Source organism: Coffea arabica, chromosome 7c (assembly GCF_036785885.1).
Source record: "Coffea arabica cultivar ET-39 chromosome 7c, Coffea Arabica ET-39 HiFi, whole genome shotgun sequence".
In the NCBI taxonomy this organism is placed as follows: domain Eukaryota; kingdom Viridiplantae; phylum Streptophyta; class Magnoliopsida; order Gentianales; family Rubiaceae; genus Coffea; species Coffea arabica.
This window is the reverse complement of record NC_092322.1, coordinates 2,692,378-2,712,377: the sequence shown is the minus strand read 5'-3', so window position 1 is coordinate 2,712,377 and position 20,000 is coordinate 2,692,378. Positions and strand designations below refer to the sequence as shown.

General features: G+C 38.0%; 3 protein-coding genes and 2 non-coding genes across 5 annotated transcripts; 3 read left to right on the top strand and 2 right to left on the bottom strand.

Moving 5' to 3' along the window:
- The first annotated feature begins 2,548 nt into the window (after positions 1–2,548).
- Positions 2,549–7,907, top strand: LOC113700158 (tRNA (guanine(26)-N(2))-dimethyltransferase 2-like). Its single transcript, XM_027220664.2, has 12 exons — positions 2,549–3,060; positions 3,490–3,783; positions 3,893–3,980; positions 4,050–4,171; positions 4,447–4,586; positions 4,705–4,777; positions 5,292–5,380; positions 5,522–5,627; positions 6,117–6,329; positions 6,644–6,838; positions 7,179–7,256; positions 7,444–7,907. Exons 1-12 carry the CDS (start codon positions 2,692–2,694, stop codon positions 7,678–7,680), a joined length of 2,004 nt encoding a protein of 667 aa, XP_027076465.1. The 5' UTR covers positions 2,549–2,691; the 3' UTR covers positions 7,681–7,907.
- A 641-nt stretch (positions 7,908–8,548) lies between these two features.
- Positions 8,549–8,620, top strand: TRNAD-GUC (transfer RNA aspartic acid (anticodon GUC)). Its single transcript has one exon. It is a non-coding gene; the product is annotated as a tRNA-Asp (tRNA).
- Positions 8,621–8,704: 84 nt separating this feature from the next.
- Positions 8,705–8,776, top strand: TRNAD-GUC (transfer RNA aspartic acid (anticodon GUC)). The gene has a single exon. It is a non-coding gene; the product is annotated as a tRNA-Asp (tRNA).
- Positions 8,777–9,295: 519 nt separating this feature from the next.
- LOC113697895 (probable UDP-arabinopyranose mutase 1) lies at positions 9,296–12,184 on the bottom strand. The gene is made up of 4 exons (XM_027217496.2): positions 11,781–12,184; positions 10,279–10,529; positions 9,990–10,158; positions 9,296–9,860 (listed from the first exon to the last, which is right to left on the bottom strand). The coding sequence occupies exons 1-4, from the start codon at positions 12,090–12,092 to the stop codon at positions 9,522–9,524; spliced, it is 1,071 nt and encodes a 356-aa protein (XP_027073297.1). The 5' UTR covers positions 12,093–12,184; the 3' UTR covers positions 9,296–9,521.
- A 3,904-nt stretch (positions 12,185–16,088) lies between these two features.
- LOC113700162 (cytochrome P450 85A1) lies at positions 16,089–19,394 on the bottom strand. The gene is made up of 9 exons (XM_027220668.2): positions 18,934–19,394; positions 18,209–18,530; positions 17,967–18,116; positions 17,636–17,881; positions 17,446–17,532; positions 17,272–17,350; positions 16,624–16,730; positions 16,394–16,518; positions 16,089–16,293 (listed from the first exon to the last, which is right to left on the bottom strand). The coding sequence occupies exons 1-9, from the start codon at positions 19,122–19,124 to the stop codon at positions 16,206–16,208; spliced, it is 1,395 nt and encodes a 464-aa protein (XP_027076469.1). The 5' UTR covers positions 19,125–19,394; the 3' UTR covers positions 16,089–16,205.
- Positions 19,395–20,000: the final 606 nt, after the last annotated feature.

The window sequence follows — 20,000 nt, the reverse complement described above, 5'->3', positions numbered from 1 at the left end:
TCGGTGGTAGCAGCATTTTGGTTCAGATAATTTCTAAGAAATAATCATCATCAATTCGTCGTGGGGAGCAGGCACTAGCCTCCAGCTCCGTTGGGCTTTAACCTTGTTGCTCAGAATCTCGAAACAACTAGAATCATTTGGATTTACGGACATCCTTGTGTATCTGAGTTAACGAGTCTACTCACTCCACTACTTAGGTCTGGTCATGATTACGTGTGCTTTCCTCCTATATTCTTGGAGTATTTATCTCCTGTATTTGCTTGTTCATTCTTCGTAGGTCTGTGCTGTGTACGTACAAAGCCTTCAAACTAGATTCATTTAAACGAATGAAAAAGAAAGTCGCTCAAAGCTATTCATTTGAATGCTTGCCCACAAAACGAAGAGAAGAAAAAAAAAAAGCAAATGAAAAGGAAAGCTATTCATTTTAGCTGGATTTGTTTTATAACATATTCAACATGCTGATATGTTAAACTTGTATCGCGTTTTCGGGCTTGATCGGGTTCAGTCCATCGTCACTCAGGCCCTCCCTTACATAGGGAGGCTTTGCTTCCGCGGTGATGAACCCGACCTTAATTCAAGCCCTGTCATGTGACAAGTGTCCAATCCACATCACTGATTTGGGCTCTGCTACTCCCCAACTTTGGATTTCCATCCTCCATAGTTGGCACTTTGCAGTGCTGGTGGCCCAAAGGCACTGGCCTCCTTCCCGCTTGAAATTTTCTCGTTTACGTACTAAAGCTTTCGAAAGAGGCTGAGACGTTGGACGTTCCTTTCCAATTGTTTATTGTAGGGGTGGCAATTTTCGACACGACTTGAAAACACGACACGAACCTAACACGAAATTAATGGGTTTGGATTGAGGTTTTGGGAATTCGGGTCAGAATCGGGTTGGACCCGATGAACCCGAAAAGAAAACAGGTCGATTTCGGGTCAATCCGTGGTGACCTGATATGACCCGTTTACGAATTAAAAATAATTTAATAAATATAAAAATAATTTTATCTAACTAACCTAAGTTATTCTTTTTTTCAAAGGCATTAATTACTTAATCATAAATGAATTTTTTTAATTTGTGTGAAGTTAAAATTATTATATTTGGACAAATAATATATTATATTATTTTTTACTTTTATACTGTTTTAATTTATTTTATATTTTGTTTGGGATAAAACACTTTTACGGTGTTTAATTTATTTTAGATTTGGTTTGGAATTACTTATTTAAATTTTTATTACTTGATTATGTAATTAGTTTTGTGAGAAATTGATTTTATTAGAAATTACAGTGATAAATTAATAAATTAAAATTAAGTTTCGGGTCATTTCGGGTCGACCCGCCAACCCGTCAACCTGAAATTTTCGGGTTCGGGTCAGCATACCTGACCCGTCACGGGTTGGCGGGTCGGGTTCGGGTCAACAGATTTTCTGGCGGGTTGACCCGAACCCGACCCGCCAACCTGATTTGGACCCGAATTGCCACCCCTAGTTTATTGATCCCAGCACAGGCTAGTCCTTTTTTTTTTTTTAAAGGCCTGGAGGGTAATCACCTGGGGAGAGAGAGCTTTGCCTCAAAAATATCCAACAATGATAGCACATGAGAGTCGAACCTGAGATTTTACTGTAACTACAGATGGTCAGTACCAGCCGAACTACTCACGGGAGGCGCCCAGGCTAGTCTTAGCGAACTGACATCCTTAAGATTTTGTTAATGTATCAACACTCCCCTTTAACTCTTTTGTTTTTAACCTAAGAAGAAATGACAAAAGCTGGAGATAAAAAATATTTGTGAGATGTGCGTGAATAACCAACTTTGAGAATGCCACTTAACATCTTCCTAATAAACTATAAGCCTATATAAACTAATGGTCACCGCCGTGTATTATTGTACATTTAAGTTACAGGTGGTACTTATACTATTTCAATGCATAAGCTTTAGCATATTCGGACACTTCCAACCTTTGACTTCACTTTTTTTTTGAAAAAAAAAAAACTAGTAAAACGTTTAACCCTTTTTTAACAATTTAATGCCTAGTTAGCCAAACCCTTATTCTTTGATAAAGGCATTTTATTGTTACTAGTGCTTAAGACAAACTCGACGCGTGTGCAATAATAAATAAATATTTAAAAAATTTTTAAAAATATTTGTTAAAATTATTTTTTTTAAGAGATTTGGTTTTATAATTTTATAATAGATACAAACATTTACATAAACAAATGTACAAATAAACTATTATTTGGTAGTGGGTAGTTATAAAAACAGAGGTTAAAATAGATATGATAGTGGGTGGAAGGGATAGAGATAGATATGATAGTGGGTGAGAGAAGTGACATGATAGTGGGCAGTTATATTTAAAAGATAATTTAGGAAGATCATAAGATGGTAACTTTTTATTTACACTAAAAGGCTCCCTACCCCTTTATATATATATATATATATATATATATAGTATAGATAGAGAGAAAAAAATAAATTTGAAAATAGACAATTGGTGTTAACCATCTAAAAAAAACTACTATCCCCACACAGGTTCTATTATCGTAAGGATGTATAATTGTGGACTAGTACCTAAGGTAGATATTCTTTGACAATATGCTCCAAGAATCTTTCACTGAAAACCCAGGGTAGGGTTTTAGAAATTCCCTTGACCAAATCCAGCCATGTCTGCGTACCCTATATAAGCCCTCTTCCTTGATGCGTTCGCTCCTTCCCCTTTTACAAACTTCAGCCAAAAACACAAATATCAGAGAATCCTTCTCTTTCCAACATCGGCCTTTCTCCCCACTTCCAAAGCTACAACCTACCACGTCGTCGTCGCCGCCGCCGCCGCAGCCGCCAAGTGAAGGAGCATTCAACCCCAGATTCTGCAATTTTATTTTTGAAGCGACAACATTTGATATTGATATGGGCGCGAGTGGAGAGAAAACAGGGGATGAGGAGGAACAGCAAAAGGAGACCTCAAAGGCTGCCTCCCTTGATCTCAATGATTACACTGTCATCAGAGAAGGAGAGGCTGAGATTCTCATGCACGCTAAAAACGAAGTCTTCTACAATAAAACCCAGGTCTTGCATTTTCCCCTGAGTTTTTAGAGCTGTTTACTTTCTAATCAATCAAATTTCAATCCTTTCAATTGTAGGGATGGTATCTTTTATGGATTTTTATTGGATGAGCGCGTCAATTGCGATATAGTCCATCGTGGGCTATTGTGTTTTAGCTTTGGGCTTATTTCTAACCTCAATTGTTACTGGCGGACCAGTCTGTGAAAACGATTCAGTTAAAAATTCAAGTTAGATACATGCATTTTAATGGTCAGCGTACAGTTTGCGGGGGCTGGTCCCCGGCCTTGAAGAAATGATTATGTGTTGTAGAACTAGTAATATCACAATTAACGTGCTATAAATATTGTAGTATCTCAAATATAGAGGTCTCCGTATCTAGTTTAGCATTGGAAACACAATAACCTAATCCTTGGTGCATTGTCTCGTTTCCAGGTTAATAACAGAGATATGTCTATTGCTGTTCTGAGGGCATTTATAGCAAAACGCAAGTTGGAACATGAAGCAATGTTGTCAAAAAGAATGAAAGCAGTAGCAAAGGTATCAGATAAGCCTGTTGACAAAACAGAAGCTCCAGTAGAGTCCATCTCTGAGGCCGAAAAATCTAATGGTCGATACGAAGCTTCAGAAGAGGCGTCTGAACATGAACCTTGTAGCACATCAGAGAAGCTGGTTGATAATATAGAGGAGAAAAGCCGAGGAGGGTTGAAACCACCACGAGTTCTTGAGGTTTCTGAAAATTCTTCTTTTAATTTAAGTTGAGCCCTATATTTTATTTCTTTTCAAAAAAGAAAGGGCTTCAGGACTGCATATCTCAAAAACTTATCTGCTTTAACAGGCTTTGTCAGCTTCTGGTTTGAGAGCTCTAAGATATGCACGGGAAGTTGAAGGAATTGGCCAAGTTGTAGCATTGGACAATGATAAAGGTAGATGGAGCTTGGTTGTCCTTGAGAGTATATGATGAAACTGTGTAATAATGTTTGTCTCTTGTGCAGTGTCAGTTGAAGCTTGCCAGAGAAACATCAAGTTCAATGGGTCAGTAGCATGTTCAAAGGTGGAATCTCACCTCGCTGATGCGAGAGTTTACATGCTTACCCATCCAAAAGAATTTGACGTGGTATGGTTCATATGCTTGGTATCCTTTTCAGACAGATTTACATGGTATTGATCTGAAGTTTGGACATTCTTTTAATTTGTGTTCATGCTATTGATCCATGGAAAAAGACATGCATAATTTTCCCAGTCTTTTGTGCTTGATACTTGTTTGTGAGTGAATAATTTGCCCGTAGTTTGTATCTTGATAAGAAAAGTAAGAAAGAAACATGTTTTCTTGTTAATCGCAGTCGCATTCTGAGCCAATTAATGATCTTTTCCTGTTTGTCGGTGTTTCAGGTGGATCTTGATCCTTATGGCTCACCCTCCGTGTTTCTGGACTCTGCTGTCCAATCAGTCATTGATGGCGGCATCTTAATGTGTACTGCAACTGATATGGCAGTACTTTGTGGGGGTAATGGGGAGGTTTGCTATTCCAAGTAAGGTTTATTACTTATTCATATTATTGCCTCTCATTGAACGCAATTATTTAGTGATGGACTCACCTAAGATGATTCAAGTGTCATAAAAAGCTTTTTTGTTGTTGCTTGGAACTAGGTATGGCTCCTATCCATTAAGAGGAAAGTATTGCCATGAAATGGCTTTGAGGATCCTTCTTGCCAGCATTGAGGTACCTATTGTTTAACCAGAAAAGCTGTTGACTTTCTGCAAAGAAATTTGAGTTCTGCCTTCAAGAAGAGGGAATTTAATAATTTTGCGTTTGATGATAGTCTGTATTCACTAATTCTTGCTGTAGGAATTGGAAATTCGTTATTCAGACGTTTGAGTTTTGTGGTGGTCTGTTGTTGTTACTTCTTGCTCATCCTTTGCTTGATGAAAATGTATCAATTTTAATAACTTTCTGAAGATAGAAGATGAAGGAGAAAACTTTTGTGTTAGTTCACATCTGACATTTCGTGGGCTGTGAAGCTCTTCTATAGCTTGAAATAAGTTCAGCTGTACAACCAAACTGTCCTTTCCCTTTTCAAATTGCCAACGTTTTAGATAAGGAAAATAGTAATATCTCAAACATTTTGAGTCAAGGCATTGAGTTGGAAAGGCAATATTGTTCCTTCTGTCATTTGCTATTTCTTTCTTTTTTTCCCTGGGTCTTGTAAGCAGTTATTTCCACTTTGGATATGCAGAGCCATGCAAATCGGTATAAAAGGTACATTGTTCCAGTATTATCTGTTCAGATGGACTTCTACGTGCGTGTTTTTGTCCGTGTATATACGTGAGTATATTTCTTCCTCCCTTGTGATGACAATTAGAGTGAGTTAGCATGAATAGTAATGTATGCATTTACATTTTTTATTTAGACTAGTAGGTACTTCTGATTTTTACCCCCAACTGAGCTTCTGAGTGACTCTTGCAGTTCGGCAAGTGCAATGAAAAACACTCCTTTAAAGCTCTCATATGTTTATCAATGCACTGGCTGTGATTCTTTTCATCTTCAAGCAATTGGTCGTACCGTCTCTAAGGTATGCCCTTGTGTCATGATATTTTGATTCATCATGATCACCTATTGGTTTTCGTGGCTTAGATTTGGTGCTTTGATATGTGTTCATACTAGCCATATATATTATGTAAAGTGGGAAATGAATTGTGTTTTTCAGTTGTATTTGACATTTTACTTGAGGAAGGTTGGTACTTAGTTTGTACTTGGCATATATTTGCCCATTGCATATGTTGAATGGCCAAAAAAGGTAATGCTTGTATTTAATAGTATATCTTAAGGGAACTTTATGTTACACTTGTGGAAACAAGTCCTGTGTCAGTAGATTCTTTTTCATATTCCAGACCTCTTGTATCTGAGATATCTTCCATTTGTATGTCCGTTACATGTTGTTTGGAAACAAGTCCTGCATCAGTTGATTACTTTTCATTTTCCAGGTCTCTTGAACTTAGGCTCATGACCGAAAAGCACTGGATCCATAATTGTGGTTTTCTTTGCTTCCTTTCTATTGCAGAATACCAGTGTGAGATATCTTCCTGGGTTTGGGCCTGTTGTTCCCCAAGAGTGCAGTGACTGTGGCAAAAAATATAATATGGGCGGACCAATCTGGTCTGCTCCCATCCATGATCAAGAATGGGTAACTTGCATTCTTGAAGATGTGAAATCCATGAAGGTTCACTATCCTGCTTATGATCGCATCTCAGCTGTATTGACAACAATTTCAGAGGTTTGTCTTGGGTTTAGGCTGAAATTGCTGTTTACGCTTTAGAATTCAGTTGTGAATTTCTCATTCATTAAGTGCATTAATGGCATTCTATCATGCAAGACATTAACATAGTTTTTTCTAGTGATAATATTGGGCATGCATTTCAGACCTTCCTTCTTCTTCTCTATTTCCTTGGTTAAGGGGGTTGTGGCTTGCCATTATTTTGGGCTAAAGAGTGAAAATCTAAGAATTTTGAGTTATAAGACATTTTTGCCATTTATTTTTTATTTGTTTATCCCCGTTATGTTCTTACTTTAATAATTCTCATTTTATAGGAATTGTCTGATGTTCCTCTGTTTCTGAGTTTGCATAATCTGTGTGCAACGCTGAAGTGCACTTCCCCCTCAGCAGTTATATTCCGATCTGCTGTCATCAATGCTGGATATCGTATATCAGGAACTCATGTCAATCCACTTGGGCTGAAAACAGATGCTCCAATGGATGTCATTTGGGACATAATGCGTTGTTGGGTAAGACTGCACGACGAAATTTCTTTATGAAATATGGTGACAAAACGCACTTCCTTGATTTTCATTGCTCATTGAATTATTCCAAATTCATAAAGTTCTGATGGCCTGAATTTGAAGGGTTTTTTAATTTTTATGTTTTTGGTGGTTGTAAAAACAATCTGAAGAGAAATCTGAGAAAAGCTGTTATTTTCGAAGTTGACATTTTTTATGGCCCCCGATACATTTTATGTCAGGTCATATCATTCTTTTATTGTGAAATACTGTCATCAGCTTCTGTTATTTTTCTGCGATGCGGTTATTCTGCAAGCATTTGTGAGTGAAGTGGCATGTTGTTCTGTAGGTCAAAAACCATCCTGTGAAGGCTCAACCTCCAGACCAAGCTGGAAGTGTGATCCTTGCAAAGGAACCTGTTCTACAGGTATGTTTGTGCACGCACCCAATCTCCATTATCGTGTTGGTTATATCTCCCTTTAGTTTCAGAGGTACATTAAGGTTCGGAGTTGGTGAGACCTTTAATGCAAAGAGCCAACGATTTTGGACCACCTTTTTTTAAGTCTTTAACTCTCCCATAACAATCATTTACTTATTTAAAACATTTCACTTAGGCTAATTTTGCACGAGCTGTGGCATCTTTAAGCAAGGCACAGGCCAAGAAGGTTGCACGGTTCCTTCCTAATCCTGAAAGGCATTGGGGACCAAAGCTGAGGGCTGGTCGTCAGATCACAAGCAAGCACGTCTCACTTCTTGGTGTAGATGCAGTGAATGGTGCTAGCAACCATGAGGAGGACAGCGATGAACCTGCAGCCAAGCGTAAGAAGGCAGAAGATCTTACAGCTAGTTAATAAAATTTAAAGAAGTCCTCGCGGCCCAGTTATTGAGCAAAAGCATCTTCAACATTGGTGATCAGTTTGCTGTGATGCATTGCCATTGCAGAGAGACCAGTATTTTGCCGGGGGAATAATTTTGTCAAAGGTGCCATATGAAATCGAAGGATAGATAGATAGATAGATAGTTTCTGTGAATTCTCTGATTTTGAAGGGAGCAATGCCAGTTTTTGTTGGTTTAGTAATTCTTTCTGTATGTATTGCATTTGTTCTTTTTGTCTTCTTGAACCCACGAGTATCAAGTGTCACATAATTTATTGCGCAAGAAGTTAAAAATTTCTCCATAGGTGGCAGCAACTGGCGTTAACCGTCCATAAGAGTAAATAACCATTGGCAAATATGTTCGGCCTTCTCATACACAGCTTCTTGTTAATCTCAACTCGGGTGGATAAAATGGTGAGGTGGGACGAGTGTTTGTGAATGATTCTGATCTCCACTTGCTCCAATCCCAGGGAAAAGAAATACTTCCGTTGCGACTCTGAGGTGGTTGTGTTAGATTTTAACCTCCATTTTTCTTTTGGTTTCATTAAAAGCCAAGGATTGTTGCCTCTTTTTAGTTGACTAAACGCATTGGTACTTCCTCTGCTAAATGATCGGTAGAATATAATCAGAATGAAAGGGGATGACCATCCTGTGTACCTTTGAATTGCATCAATGCGTTATATTGTTTATACAAAAATGAAAAGAAAAAATTTGAACGCTCTTTATCTCAAATTCTACGGTTTTTTTTTTGGCTGGTTAAAAATTTTTGTTTTAAATTTTCGTTATGTTGTTTTTTTGCTGGTTTTAAAATATTTGTGATAATTATTCCAATCGTCATCAACAGGTCGTTGTAGTATAGTGGTGAGTATTCCCGCCTGTCACGCGGGTGACCCGGGTTCGATCCCCGGCAACGGCGTTTTGCTCTCAGCCTTTTTATCTACTGCGTTTCCGCTATTATCAGTTAACCTAATAAATGTTCTTCAGCAGGCATATCAACAAGGTCGTTGTAGTATAGTGGTGAGTATTCCCGCCTGTCACGCGGGTGACCCGGGTTCGATCCCCGGCAACGGCGTTTTTGCTCTCAGCCTTTTTTATCTACTGTCCTTCCGCTATTACCAGTTAACCTTATAAACATTCTTCAGCGGGCATGCCAATGTCCTTAAACAAGGATCTGCATTTTTATCTACTGCTTTTCTGCTATTACCAGTTAACCTTATAAACATTCTTGAGCAGGCATACCAATGTGCTTAAACAAGGAGAAAGGCTATCCAATTACCGAGGAAAGAGGAAGTTATTCCAGATGGTTGTGTAGCCAAATAATGATCCCTGATTGACTACACAATACACGTAGATAGTGGAGAAATTGACGATAGTTCAATGCCAATCTGTTTGCAAAGGTTTTGGAGTATGTAATGCAACCTGAGTTTAAATTCCATGTATTCTTGTTCTATTCTCCATGTCCGGGACTTAAAAACAAATTAGTATCGCAGATAATCCTTCAATCATGCTCACAAAATACGGGTGCAGAATAAAACCAAGCCAAAGTTTCTACCTTCATGTGGAAAGAAACAATAAGGATTCAACCACGGTCTGTTGGAACTTGGAAATTGCATCAACTATTATTCTTTTCTCTACTCTAAAATATGGATATTGCGCGGATGTTACATTGGACCAGTTCATTAGTTCCATGAAAAAGAAACTAATACACGGACTTATCCGAACGTATAAAGGGTTGCAGACATGAAAAAAGAAGCAGTAAGTATTAAATTTTGAGCTATTGCAAAAACTAAAGGCCGTCGTCAATGCTGCTATGACTTTCACTTAGCAGAGCCGTTTGGTAATTTGGCAGTATCTGTGGCCGGGTTGAGCTCATCCCAAGCTTCAATCCAAGTGACCATGGCATCTGCAAGTTTGGTAAAGTAGGGATCTATCTTTCCTAGCTTCTCCTTAACTTGCTTTGACAGTTCTACATAGCACTTCTGGACTGTAGTGGAATCCTTTGAAAGAGTTGCTGACTGGAAGAACGGAATGATCTCTTCTTGCCAATAGATACCATTATACTCCTTCTTCAAGTTCACAAAAGGATTGCTAGCTTTGCTGTGCCAGATGTAGGGAAGCCCTGTCTTGATTCCCAGTCCCAAATGATCGCATATCACCTAAAAACATCAACAACCACCCAAAAGGTTAAGGAAACAAAATAAGTGCAGAGTAGATCATTTTCTCTTGATTTTACTGCATGCAATAAATATATTTTGAAAAAGAGAAAGGAAAGACAGATACAGCACCTTGGTACACCAGCCAGCCCACATGTCGTCGTAACGTCCAATTGGCTGACCCTCTCCCATGAGTCCAAAATACATCGCTGGGCCAATGAGGTCACGATCAAATGCTAGATTCATTCCACACATAGGAAAGAGGGTGCCCTTTGGTATTGTCATGACTGTGTTGACATACCTAATAAAATTAAAACATATATACTTGAGAATTCTGTATGCATTAATGCATGGACAAATGATTGAAAAGTTTGTTAAATACTAGAAGCTTGCTGAGCTAATCTGCGAAAGAAATGGAGACCTGGTATTTCTCTCAAGAGGCTTCACGAGCTGCGTAGGAGCATCATAATCGGGAATATTAAGCCAAAGGCCATGGGAAACGGCTGTAGGCACACCCTCACGAAGGCTGAATGGATAACCCCGGACAAAATCATTGCCTTCTTGGAAAGGATCATACAAGGTGTTGAAGAAATAGGGAGTTGATGGGGAGAGAATATTCTTAATGTGCTGTTCAAGCGCATTGATGTCTTTGCCAGAAGGGTCTTTTGCAACCTGCACATCAATGGTGATCATTTGAAAAAATATAAGCCCCCGAAGAAATATCTATATCAGCTCCTGATTTTTACTACTGACTGAATATGTTCATAACAACCAGGATGTAAGATTATATGATGAGGTGCCTAAAACGTCAGTATTAGTAGTGTGTGGCCGGCATGGCAAGTTCCGACAATTGTGGTCAGTTTCAGCAATCGTTACTGTCGAACATAATGGATTAGTAGAGGTAAAGAATCAAGGCGACTTTCTGTTAACTGGAGTGCTAAAGTTCTTTTGACACTACGCGATGCACGAAGGCAGTTCATTGATGCACCATGTGAATTTGCCTTGCCAGAACATGACCCCGTGCACACGCACCGGAAAAGTCTTAAAAGTTGTCTTTCCTTCTAAACATAATAGTGGATGGCAGGGACCGGCAATTTAGCATTTTTCTTGGGAAACTAGGCATACTCATTTAACTACATGAATACCCCACTTTTAAGAGGAAAAAAAACCATTTTTTATGCTACAGATAGAGAATGAAGGGCCAAAAGATCAGAATGACTCCGTCTTATTTTGCGAAACTAGGTTTACGTGCTTATCTAGATACGTCAAGCGCCACTTTGGCGGGAATCATTTTTCTCCTCTGATAGGTAAATTAATCTGTTAGCTATACAGCCGTAATAACAATTGGCTCCATTTACAGCGCCAACCTATAGCAACAAGCTATAACCAAGCCACCCTATGACGTAAAAGTGGATGCTGAAACTCAATATATAGTGCATTTAATTGTCATGAAAGTTACTGCTTTTTTATCAGCCTCCTCCTCTTGTTACAAGATCGATTGTAACTTATTGTGGTCGTGAGATGATTGGGAGAGGGAGAGTGTTAAGTATTTTGAGACTGGATAGATAGTCTAAGAATTGCATAGATCCAGTCTGATTATAGTCTTCATGAGTAAAAGAAATTTAGGTATAAGATTGAAATGCAATACAAGCAAATATACAATCAATCTGATTCACTGGGAAATGTATAGTCCAATAGCCTCGTATGGTCCTTGACTATCCCTAATATAGTCCTTAATGAGTTTTGTTGAAGGTGCATATCAAAATTATTCACAAGTTTATCGGCAACAAACCAAACATCATGATCCACTAATCTGAATTATCCATTAAACACATAAACTTTACGTCAATTAGTGCTGATAAACAGTGTTGCATCAGAAGAAGAAAAACGAAGGAAGGGCCAAGGGGCAAATGGGGAACTCACAAAGCAATCATCATCAATGGTATAGATGTACTTCTTCTTGGAAACCATGTAACCAAAGCAGCGACAAGCAGAGTCCTTGAAGGAGATGCAACTAGCCCTGGGGCCCAACATTTTGTTAATGTCGTTACGATTATAAAGATCGTAGTCGAAGCCATCAGGGACCTTGATGGTTCTGGAAGGATCACCATCTTGGACGATGATGAGGTGGTAGGGCTGGAAGAAGGGCCTCCACATCTCCAAGAAATCAAGGTTTCTGATGGTTGGTATCACAATGTCGAGCTCATCTTTCAGAGGAGGGCTCGATGAAGCCATGATCTTCTTGCTTGTTTGAGTGAGAGATGAAAAATGCTTCTTTTTTTTTTTGGGGCGTTTCCGGGGCTTGGATGAAGAAGACGAGCTGAGGAGAGCAGGATTGATTTGGTGGGAAGTTTATATGGGCATTGTTGGTTGCTGGTGGTACGGAGCTGGAGGGTTGCTTTGCATGCGGATGCGGGAACTCGTTTAACATGCAAGTGGGCAAAATGGCAGCAGCGAGTGCGGTGGGTTCGGCACGTGTAGGGTGTCCAAAGTCAAAGGGGCTATATATGGCTAGGGACTCCTTCAAAGGAGTTCCAGCCGGTAGGCCTTTTGTTTTTTATGTTTTGGGATAATTTCAGAAACCTCCCCTGAGGTTTTTTATAATTTCACTTGGCTCCCTTAATGTTTCAAAAATTATACTTACCTCCTTTATCTATTTAAAATGATAATACTAACTTTAATATTTTAATTAAACTCTCTTGTTTCCGTGTTTGTACAAATGATGGATTTTATAATTTTTCTTTTTCCTTCTTACTCATTTCTCTTATATTTTATTAGAAATATAGAAAAACTATCAATGTTGTCATTAATATCCATCCAGATCAAAAGCTAAATTAGTAATATTTTTTCTATGACTTTTAATATCATCCAATTTTTTTGTAACTCTTTTTTTGTATCAAAATCAAGAATAAGTCAACAATAATTAAAAACAAATGGCCCAAAATTACTACCAAACTATGGTAGTTCCATCACTAAACTAGTCCATAAACTTTTATTTAAAAAAATCCATAAAATTAAAAAAAATACAAGATAACACTTTCTTCTCCATCTTAAAAGAATTTATATTCCCAATAAAGTACTACAAGAAAACCTATTATAGCAAAAGATTTATTGTGATAGTTGATTATTAAATAACAACTATTGACATGAAAATTTTGAAACTCCTTTTTTTTTATAATTGTGTCAAATTACTTTACAATTGTTTAGAAGAATGAATTAAAGTTTATAAAATAAGGGCATTTCAAGATACTCATTAAATTATTGACCTTATTTTAAGATTGGTTACCAAAATGTCATATCAAGAGAGGTTAGTGTAAGTTATATTACTTCAAGGGAACGAAGTGAAATAATCAGAAACCTCAGGAGAGGTTTCTGAAATTATCCCTTTTTTTTTGTATATTCTGATTGATGATCTTGTTTTTTCGAGTAAATTAGTTTCTTTCTAATAGAACAAAAATTTGCCAATGCAAGTTGATTTAATTAGTAATGTTCTTCAATAATGATCGCATGTTTGAATTTCGTTGCCAACATGTAATGCTAGAGGCATACTTTCACCGAGGTGAAATCCACCCATGTTTTGCTTTTGAAAAAAAAAAAAAAAAAAAAGAAGAGTAAAAATTTTGTTCTATGCTTGTGGCAACTTTGCAATATTGTAACCACAAACAGCCAACTGAAGGCATTCCCACAACATATGTACCCAAATGTCGATTTCATGGAGAAATTAAGAAAATATGCTTGGAGAAAATGGAAATTTTTGTGATTTTTTGGAGTTAATCGGATTAGTTTAGGCCATGAATTGTGGCCTCTTTTGGTGTGGGATTTGATTGTTTTGGGATGGTAACCGTTAAGTTGATTCGTAGGCGAAAATGATGGGTTGGACGGTAGGGAAAGGAAAGAAGTGGACGTGAAAGATTCAAATTTCGAGACCTTTCACTTGAGTTAAAAAAAATAGTTGATTCCTAGCTCAAAATAGAAAATATCATCAGGGGTAATGTGTGATGGAAGTGAAATTAATGTGACATCTTTAAAGGTAGAGGATAGTAGTTACGTTACGGCTTTGAGAAAATTATCTTAAATTAAGAAATAACTGCGTAAAACTTTTGACTTCATCACCAGGTATAAGCCAACGTTAAGCTAAAGAAAGCTTTTCCTTCAATTTTTTTTTTTAAAAATAAAATTTTCCTTTTCGAGACCATTAGGTAAACAAAAGCTTAAATTGCACGCCACACTGGTTTTGATTGAAAATTGAGCGTAATATACCATATCATATATTGCACAAACAAAAGTGTGCAGGTGCATTTATACAAATCACTTGGGAAGTGCAACAATGGATCTTCCTTCCAGAAGGGGTTTGTCACTTTTCTCTTGCAGAACGTTAGCTCCTCGCACGTTGAATAAAGATTTGCAATCACAAAATAGTTCTGACAGTGATATTTTATTATTATCATTCCTCGGTTTACTTTTTTTTTTTTTTTCAGCAACGACACATTTGTATAACCTACTCTATCCTAATCTAGGGGAATGGAGAGGCTAAGAAGACTGTGGTAGGAGGGCTAGTGCTATAGCATAACCCTTAAATTTTTTTCGTTACAGGTAAAGTTTGAACCCTCACCTACAGTCTAAAGAAGGATTTAAGCCCCTCCCTGGTGGCCACTAAGCCATTGGCCCAGTGGTTATCATTCCTCGGTTTACTTTATTTGGTTTCTCCGAAGACTAGTTCAAGGCGTATTGGTGTAGTAGACTAGTGGGCAGATGAGATCCGGAATTTGACACAATGGGAATAAATTATTGCTATTTCTAATTAACCCTCATCCGAAATTCTGCTAATTAAAAGAACACACAATATACTTCTATAGGGATACCAAGTGAACTTAAAAGAAATCTGCTGATTTAGTAAACTAGAATCCAGGAAAATCTCGATCCCACGAAAGTTCGTTTGAATTCAATTCGTTAAATAAACAAATCAAACTTAGAACAAATTTTTAAATTCATTCAAATGATCGATCAAATTTAGAGACTCGGATCTTTGATTCGATTAGCCCTGTCCACAACCTAAAGATCACCAACGAGAGGCCGGGCCAAGAGACAGGCTACAACTTTTAATCAACTTTGGATCACAAAGCCTCCGGTGTTGCCGTGAATGTCATCGAGAGACCAGCCCAAAATTCACAGTTACCAAACTGTTTTTTGCAACGGACTGCGGATGGAAAAAAATAAGTGGCTGTGTGTCCAATATCGCAACGGATCTTCTGTCCCACACTCTATGCCACTCTCTATCTCACTTAATTCTTTTTTATTTTCTTATGATCCAATAGCTATTAATTGAGTAATACACAAAATTTAACAAACTCAAAAAGTCAAAATGCATAAAAAAAATGAGATTTTTATGAATTTTCTGCTGTATTTTTTAATTTTCTATTATATATTAGCTTTTTGAAACTATTGTATTTATTTTTTACTCAATTAATAGTTATTGGATCATAAGGAAATAAAAAGGAATTAAAACATGATGTTTGTGAAGAAGAAATAGCAATATATAATAAAAAATGGGACAGAGAGTGGCACAGGATGTGGGACATAAGATCCGTTGCGGTCCACTATTCAGTTTAGTTGGTGGCAACGTGAACAGACTAATAGTGAGGGTCTTCACTTTCCCGGGAAGAAGTTTTAGGGACCCCAAAAAAAAAAAAAAAAAATTGTTGCCGTTGGTATGTGTGGAAATTGGAGTAGTTTTGAGATTCCAGTCTATAAACCTGCTGTTGGCTTTGGCGCTCAAATTTCAATTGGCACCTTGCACGGGTGTTGGAGCGGTAATCAAAGTATTGTGTCATTCTTTCTTTCTTATAATTAATTGATCCAAGTTGTTCATTCAGTTGGTACGAGCCCAGAAGTTGCAGAGGGGGGGATTTAAATTCATTTGGCCTTGCAAGTCTCCGCTACCTGCAGCGAGGTTCAAAGGTACTAATATTATCATTATGATTGTTTGTTGGTGTTGTTGATCTGCATCTTGAACAAATGCATCCTCCTGTGTCTTGAACAAATGCTTCTAAATGATTCAACAACTAAACTTTTTGCTTAAATGATATGTTGTAAGCTTGTGAGAAGGGGTCTTAGGAATGGAATTTTGGAAGGATAATTCGTGGTGCCCACATGAAATCGATTAGTTTCTGTCTGCTAGAAATAATTGACATGTCTCACATGTAGAACGTCTCAAGAGCCGGCCAAAAAACAGGTTTCAATTTGTCCTGTGTTAACAGATTGGTGATTTGTACATCAAATGTTACTCTAACATGCTGCTACTGTAATTACATCATTATCATTACGCCTCCTGTACATTCAAGCTGATTGTCAATGAGTTGATATCTTAAGGTGTAGTCCATTCGGTGCTTCAACTCTTGGGAACTTCATCAGCTCATCTCCCCCAACTTCTTCCCACCTGCATCATGCCAGACACAATATACAATTTAACACGCTGCCATGAATTAGAGACATAATATAATACCCAAAAAAAAAAAAAAAAAAAAAAATTGGTTCACCTGTATGTTGTTACGAAATAATGAAGAAAAGCAGAAATTTCAGCAATTCCAAGCTCCTTTCCGGGGCACTGCCTTGTTCCTCCTCCGAATATTAAGAAGTAATTTTTGTTCTCCAGGTTTTTATCCTGTTTTTATCAGGTAGGCAGGAGTTTTGTTAGCCAGCCTCCAATAAAAACATTAATTCCACCCTCTAATATTGCACAAACACAGAGTTGATTATGAATACGAACCAGCCATCTCCAGGGATTAAATTTCAACGGATCAGGATAGAGGCACGGGTCATAATTAATCTCCCTTGTGTAGACATATATTCTCCAGCCTTTAGGAATAATGAACCCTGAAAAGTAAACAAAATACATATAAGTAAGGAGACAGGCATTTCTTTCTTGTAGCGAAAGCAGAACGATATATTGTTAAAGTAGAATTCTGCCTGGAAAACTAAGGCTTCGACAATCATTGCAGATGGGGGGCCTTAAGCTTTTTTCTTGTTTAAATTCCTCTTGAAGAATATATTATTTTATGAAGATCATATTTGCTCTATCCAGTGAGAGTCTGAGAGAGAATCGAGTTGCAACTTCTCTTTATCATCAAAAGTAGTTTGATTAAAATAATTCAGTTGGACAAGAGATAGGGAATGTCTCAGCTGGAATGGTAGGTGCAGCATGTGGATTATGATAGGGTAGGGTCCTTTTGATATCTCATACAGGATGCATCATCCCTTGTACGTTTAGGCATCATAGTCTATACGCTCCTTTTTCTTTTCATTTCAGTATCGAAAAGAAGAAGGAAATATACAGTTGCTACTTTAGCCCCCCACCCGCTGCAGGCAGATTATGAAGCTAATCAAATAAATATACAGCTCATGGTAATAAACCCACCATTCAGTTGCATGTCTTCAGTAGTTTTCCTCAAGACTCCATTCACAATAGTAGCTAATCTGGAGGTCTCATAGATCACCTGAATCAGGAAAATACTAATAAGAACCAAGTGTCAACAGCTTGAACATCCTTCCACCTAAACTTTCTCATGCGTCTATCATTTTGGATACTTACTGCACGTGTGAAGCGCATTGACTTGTAGTCATCAAAATCAATAGGGTCCTCCGGCCTTTTCCTCTCTCTAATTGCCATATGTTCCTTCTACAGTAATAGGGATTTCCAGTTCAAGTTAGAATAAGATGCAAAAGAATTAACTAGTACTGATTTATTTAAGCATAGTAAACGAGTAAAAACACAGACTCACTCTGACTTCTTCAACAACTTTTGGGTGATCGTGGAGATATTTGACAGCCATCATTGAAGTCGTTGAAACAGTTTCGTAGCCAGAGTACAAAATGGTTATGATCAGATCAATCATCTGCTCATCCGTTAGTTTGTACTTGTTTACTTCATCATTCATAAGAAAGCCAAGCATATCACAGCTCGTCTTTCCAGAAGCTCTTCTCCCCTCTATGAGTTTTCTCAGCAGACTGACAATGTTTTTCCTTGCCTGCAGTACACATTTCAATTATTAGTTACACCAAGCAATTTTAAATCTTCTTCTTTCCAGTAGTAAAAGATGAGAGCGCATTTACCTGAAGTCCACGATGGTAATTAGTGCGCGGAAGGTTGATAGGCAGAGAAAGAGTTCCTAATACTAACATGAAAAATTCGGGCATAAATTCTTGAGCTATGGTTCCAGATTCAATGCCTGCAATCTGCTTTAAGGATGATAGAAATGCCATCTGGAAAAAAGTTATTCAGCAGAGATGCAGATTAGAACAGGGGAAGAATGAGTTTAGAGGCAAATCTGTCTTTCACAGGAGTTTGGACAAACCTCTTTAGTTTTTTGCTGAATGTCAATCACCGAGTCACCCCAATTGCTTAGGTGGGATCTCATGAATTCATCAATTGTCGGCAAAAGGTGTTCTCTGATCACCGTGGGACTGATAAGAGAAAGCAATGCTCCTCTCATGTGCTTGTGAGCTGAACCATGAACAGCTGCAATGTTGCTTTTCCCCAAGATGTCTATCATGGACTGGGGATAGCCAGGGACCAGCCCTTTCGCTTCATTCACCAGGATATATCTATTTAGCTCTGGATCCATTGAAACAATGGTTGGACAGCCCAGTATGTGGGATTTGAAAAAACTTCCATACCTGTTATCGTAACAAAAACAAGAAAGTTTTCAACAGTTGGAGGAACCATAAAGCCGGAGAGTGGCTGCTATATGACTTGTTTTACTGTTACATCCAAAACTAGCAGATATCCATCCAGCAGCACCTTCTTGTAAACATAATCAATTATGCCCGTCGACTTTTATGCACACAGATATTGCAAGCATCCTATTTAACGCTTTTCATGCACATATACATATTGCAATTTTCATGTGGTAGAAGTTACCTTTGTGCTGCACAGCTTCTAAGTATCATGCAAGTATCATACTTTGTGTCAAATAAAGGTAGCAAGGCACAATCTTTATGTTACAACTAGGCAAGAGACCATTAGAATGTCAAAATCTGTACAATATACAAGGAGAATTACTAAGAAAGATACCATTACCTTGATCTCTGGTTCTTCATGAAGCCCGGACCTTGTTTGAGAAACTCAGTGGTCTCCCCAAATACTGGCCAACCCATAGTTCCGGGAGGCAAACCTTTCTTCCTGTACTTGACTTCGTTCCACTTCAATAAAGCAGTGCTCAAGATGCAGAGCCCAAAAACCACGCCAAGAACTACCATTAGAACAGCCATTGATGCCCTCCAGAAGTTCAGACCACTTCAAAGAGAGCTGTAAAATTTGTTTAGGCCAGCTTTGTTGTAAAGCTAGTTGTAATCGTGTGCAGCTGTATGAGTGTATATATAGGCCTGAGAACTGAGACACGGAGAGCAAAAGAGCAAGCGAGAGAGAGAGAGAATTAGGGGTGTGGGGAGATGGCTAATACGCCAAAAAGCATGCAACCTACAATTACAGAGGAGGGGCCTAGCCTTCAACCTCAAGTAAATCGATTTCAGACCAGGGAATTAGTAGTAGTAATTGGCAGTCTGATTCTAACTTTTCACTGGATATGGGAACCTTTTTGCGTTTTGACTCGGTATGGCGATTCAAGGCACCTAGAGGCTAGTGGAAAGCGTCTCTCTCTAGCATGCTACTACTAAGACTACTTGGTTTGCAACACAATAAAAAGTAAACTCAGTCCTATGGGAGGGAATAGGGCCCTAAGGTTGGAATTGGAAACCCCTAAAAGAGTTCCCAAGGTTTATGGTCAAGGTCTCGTCACGTCACAACAATGAACCTTTGATGGTAAAAACTATTTTGCTCAATATTTCTTTTTGTAGTAGACACCAGCATCTCTTTTATCATCTATATAAGAGTTGGAAAGGGAAAACAAATTTTAAAAAAAAACTCTCCATTCATGCAGTTGTTTTGTACTAATGGTTTTAATTTCTACAGCTTTTCTCTTTTCTTCATAATGTTACTTGCACTGATCTAGATATTGGTGTTCTGAAGAGAAAGGGACATCAGTTCATCCAAAATTGTTCCTTTTTTTTTTTTTTTCTTTCCTTTCCCTTCTTTTTCCCCTTGTGAGCAGTTAATCAGAGAGGTGTTATTGTGGGCAGAAGGAAAAA

Excerpts from the sequence above, each read along its gene's own strand:
- LOC113700162 (XM_027220668.2), bottom strand. The coding sequence starts at position 19,124 with ATGGCTGTTCTAATGGTAGTTCTTGGCGTGGTTTTTGGGCTCTGCATC. Across the intron at positions 17,351-17,445 it reads CAATGCGCTTCACACGTGCA|GTGATCTATGAGACCTCCAG; the intron begins GTAAGTATCCAA and ends TTCCTGATTCAG. Across the intron at positions 16,294-16,393 it reads TATTTCGTAACAACATACAG|GTGGGAAGAAGTTGGGGGAG; the intron begins GTGAACCAATTT and ends GGCATGATGCAG.
- LOC113700158 (XM_027220664.2), top strand. The coding sequence starts at position 2,692 with ATGCGTTCGCTCCTTCCCCTTTTACAAACTTCAGCCAAAAACACAAAT. Across the intron at positions 3,061-3,489 it reads TCTTCTACAATAAAACCCAG|GTTAATAACAGAGATATGTC; the intron begins GTCTTGCATTTT and ends TCTCGTTTCCAG. Across the intron at positions 7,257-7,443 it reads CAAAGGAACCTGTTCTACAG|GCTAATTTTGCACGAGCTGT; the intron begins GTATGTTTGTGC and ends CATTTCACTTAG.
- LOC113697895 (XM_027217496.2), bottom strand. The coding sequence starts at position 12,092 with ATGGCTTCATCGAGCCCTCCTCTGAAAGATGAGCTCGACATTGTGATA. Across the intron at positions 10,159-10,278 it reads CCTCTTGAGAGAAATACCAG|GTATGTCAACACAGTCATGA; the intron begins GTCTCCATTTCT and ends TAATTTTATTAG. Across the intron at positions 9,861-9,989 it reads GGGCTGGCTGGTGTACCAAG|GTGATATGCGATCATTTGGG; the intron begins GTGCTGTATCTG and ends TGATGTTTTTAG.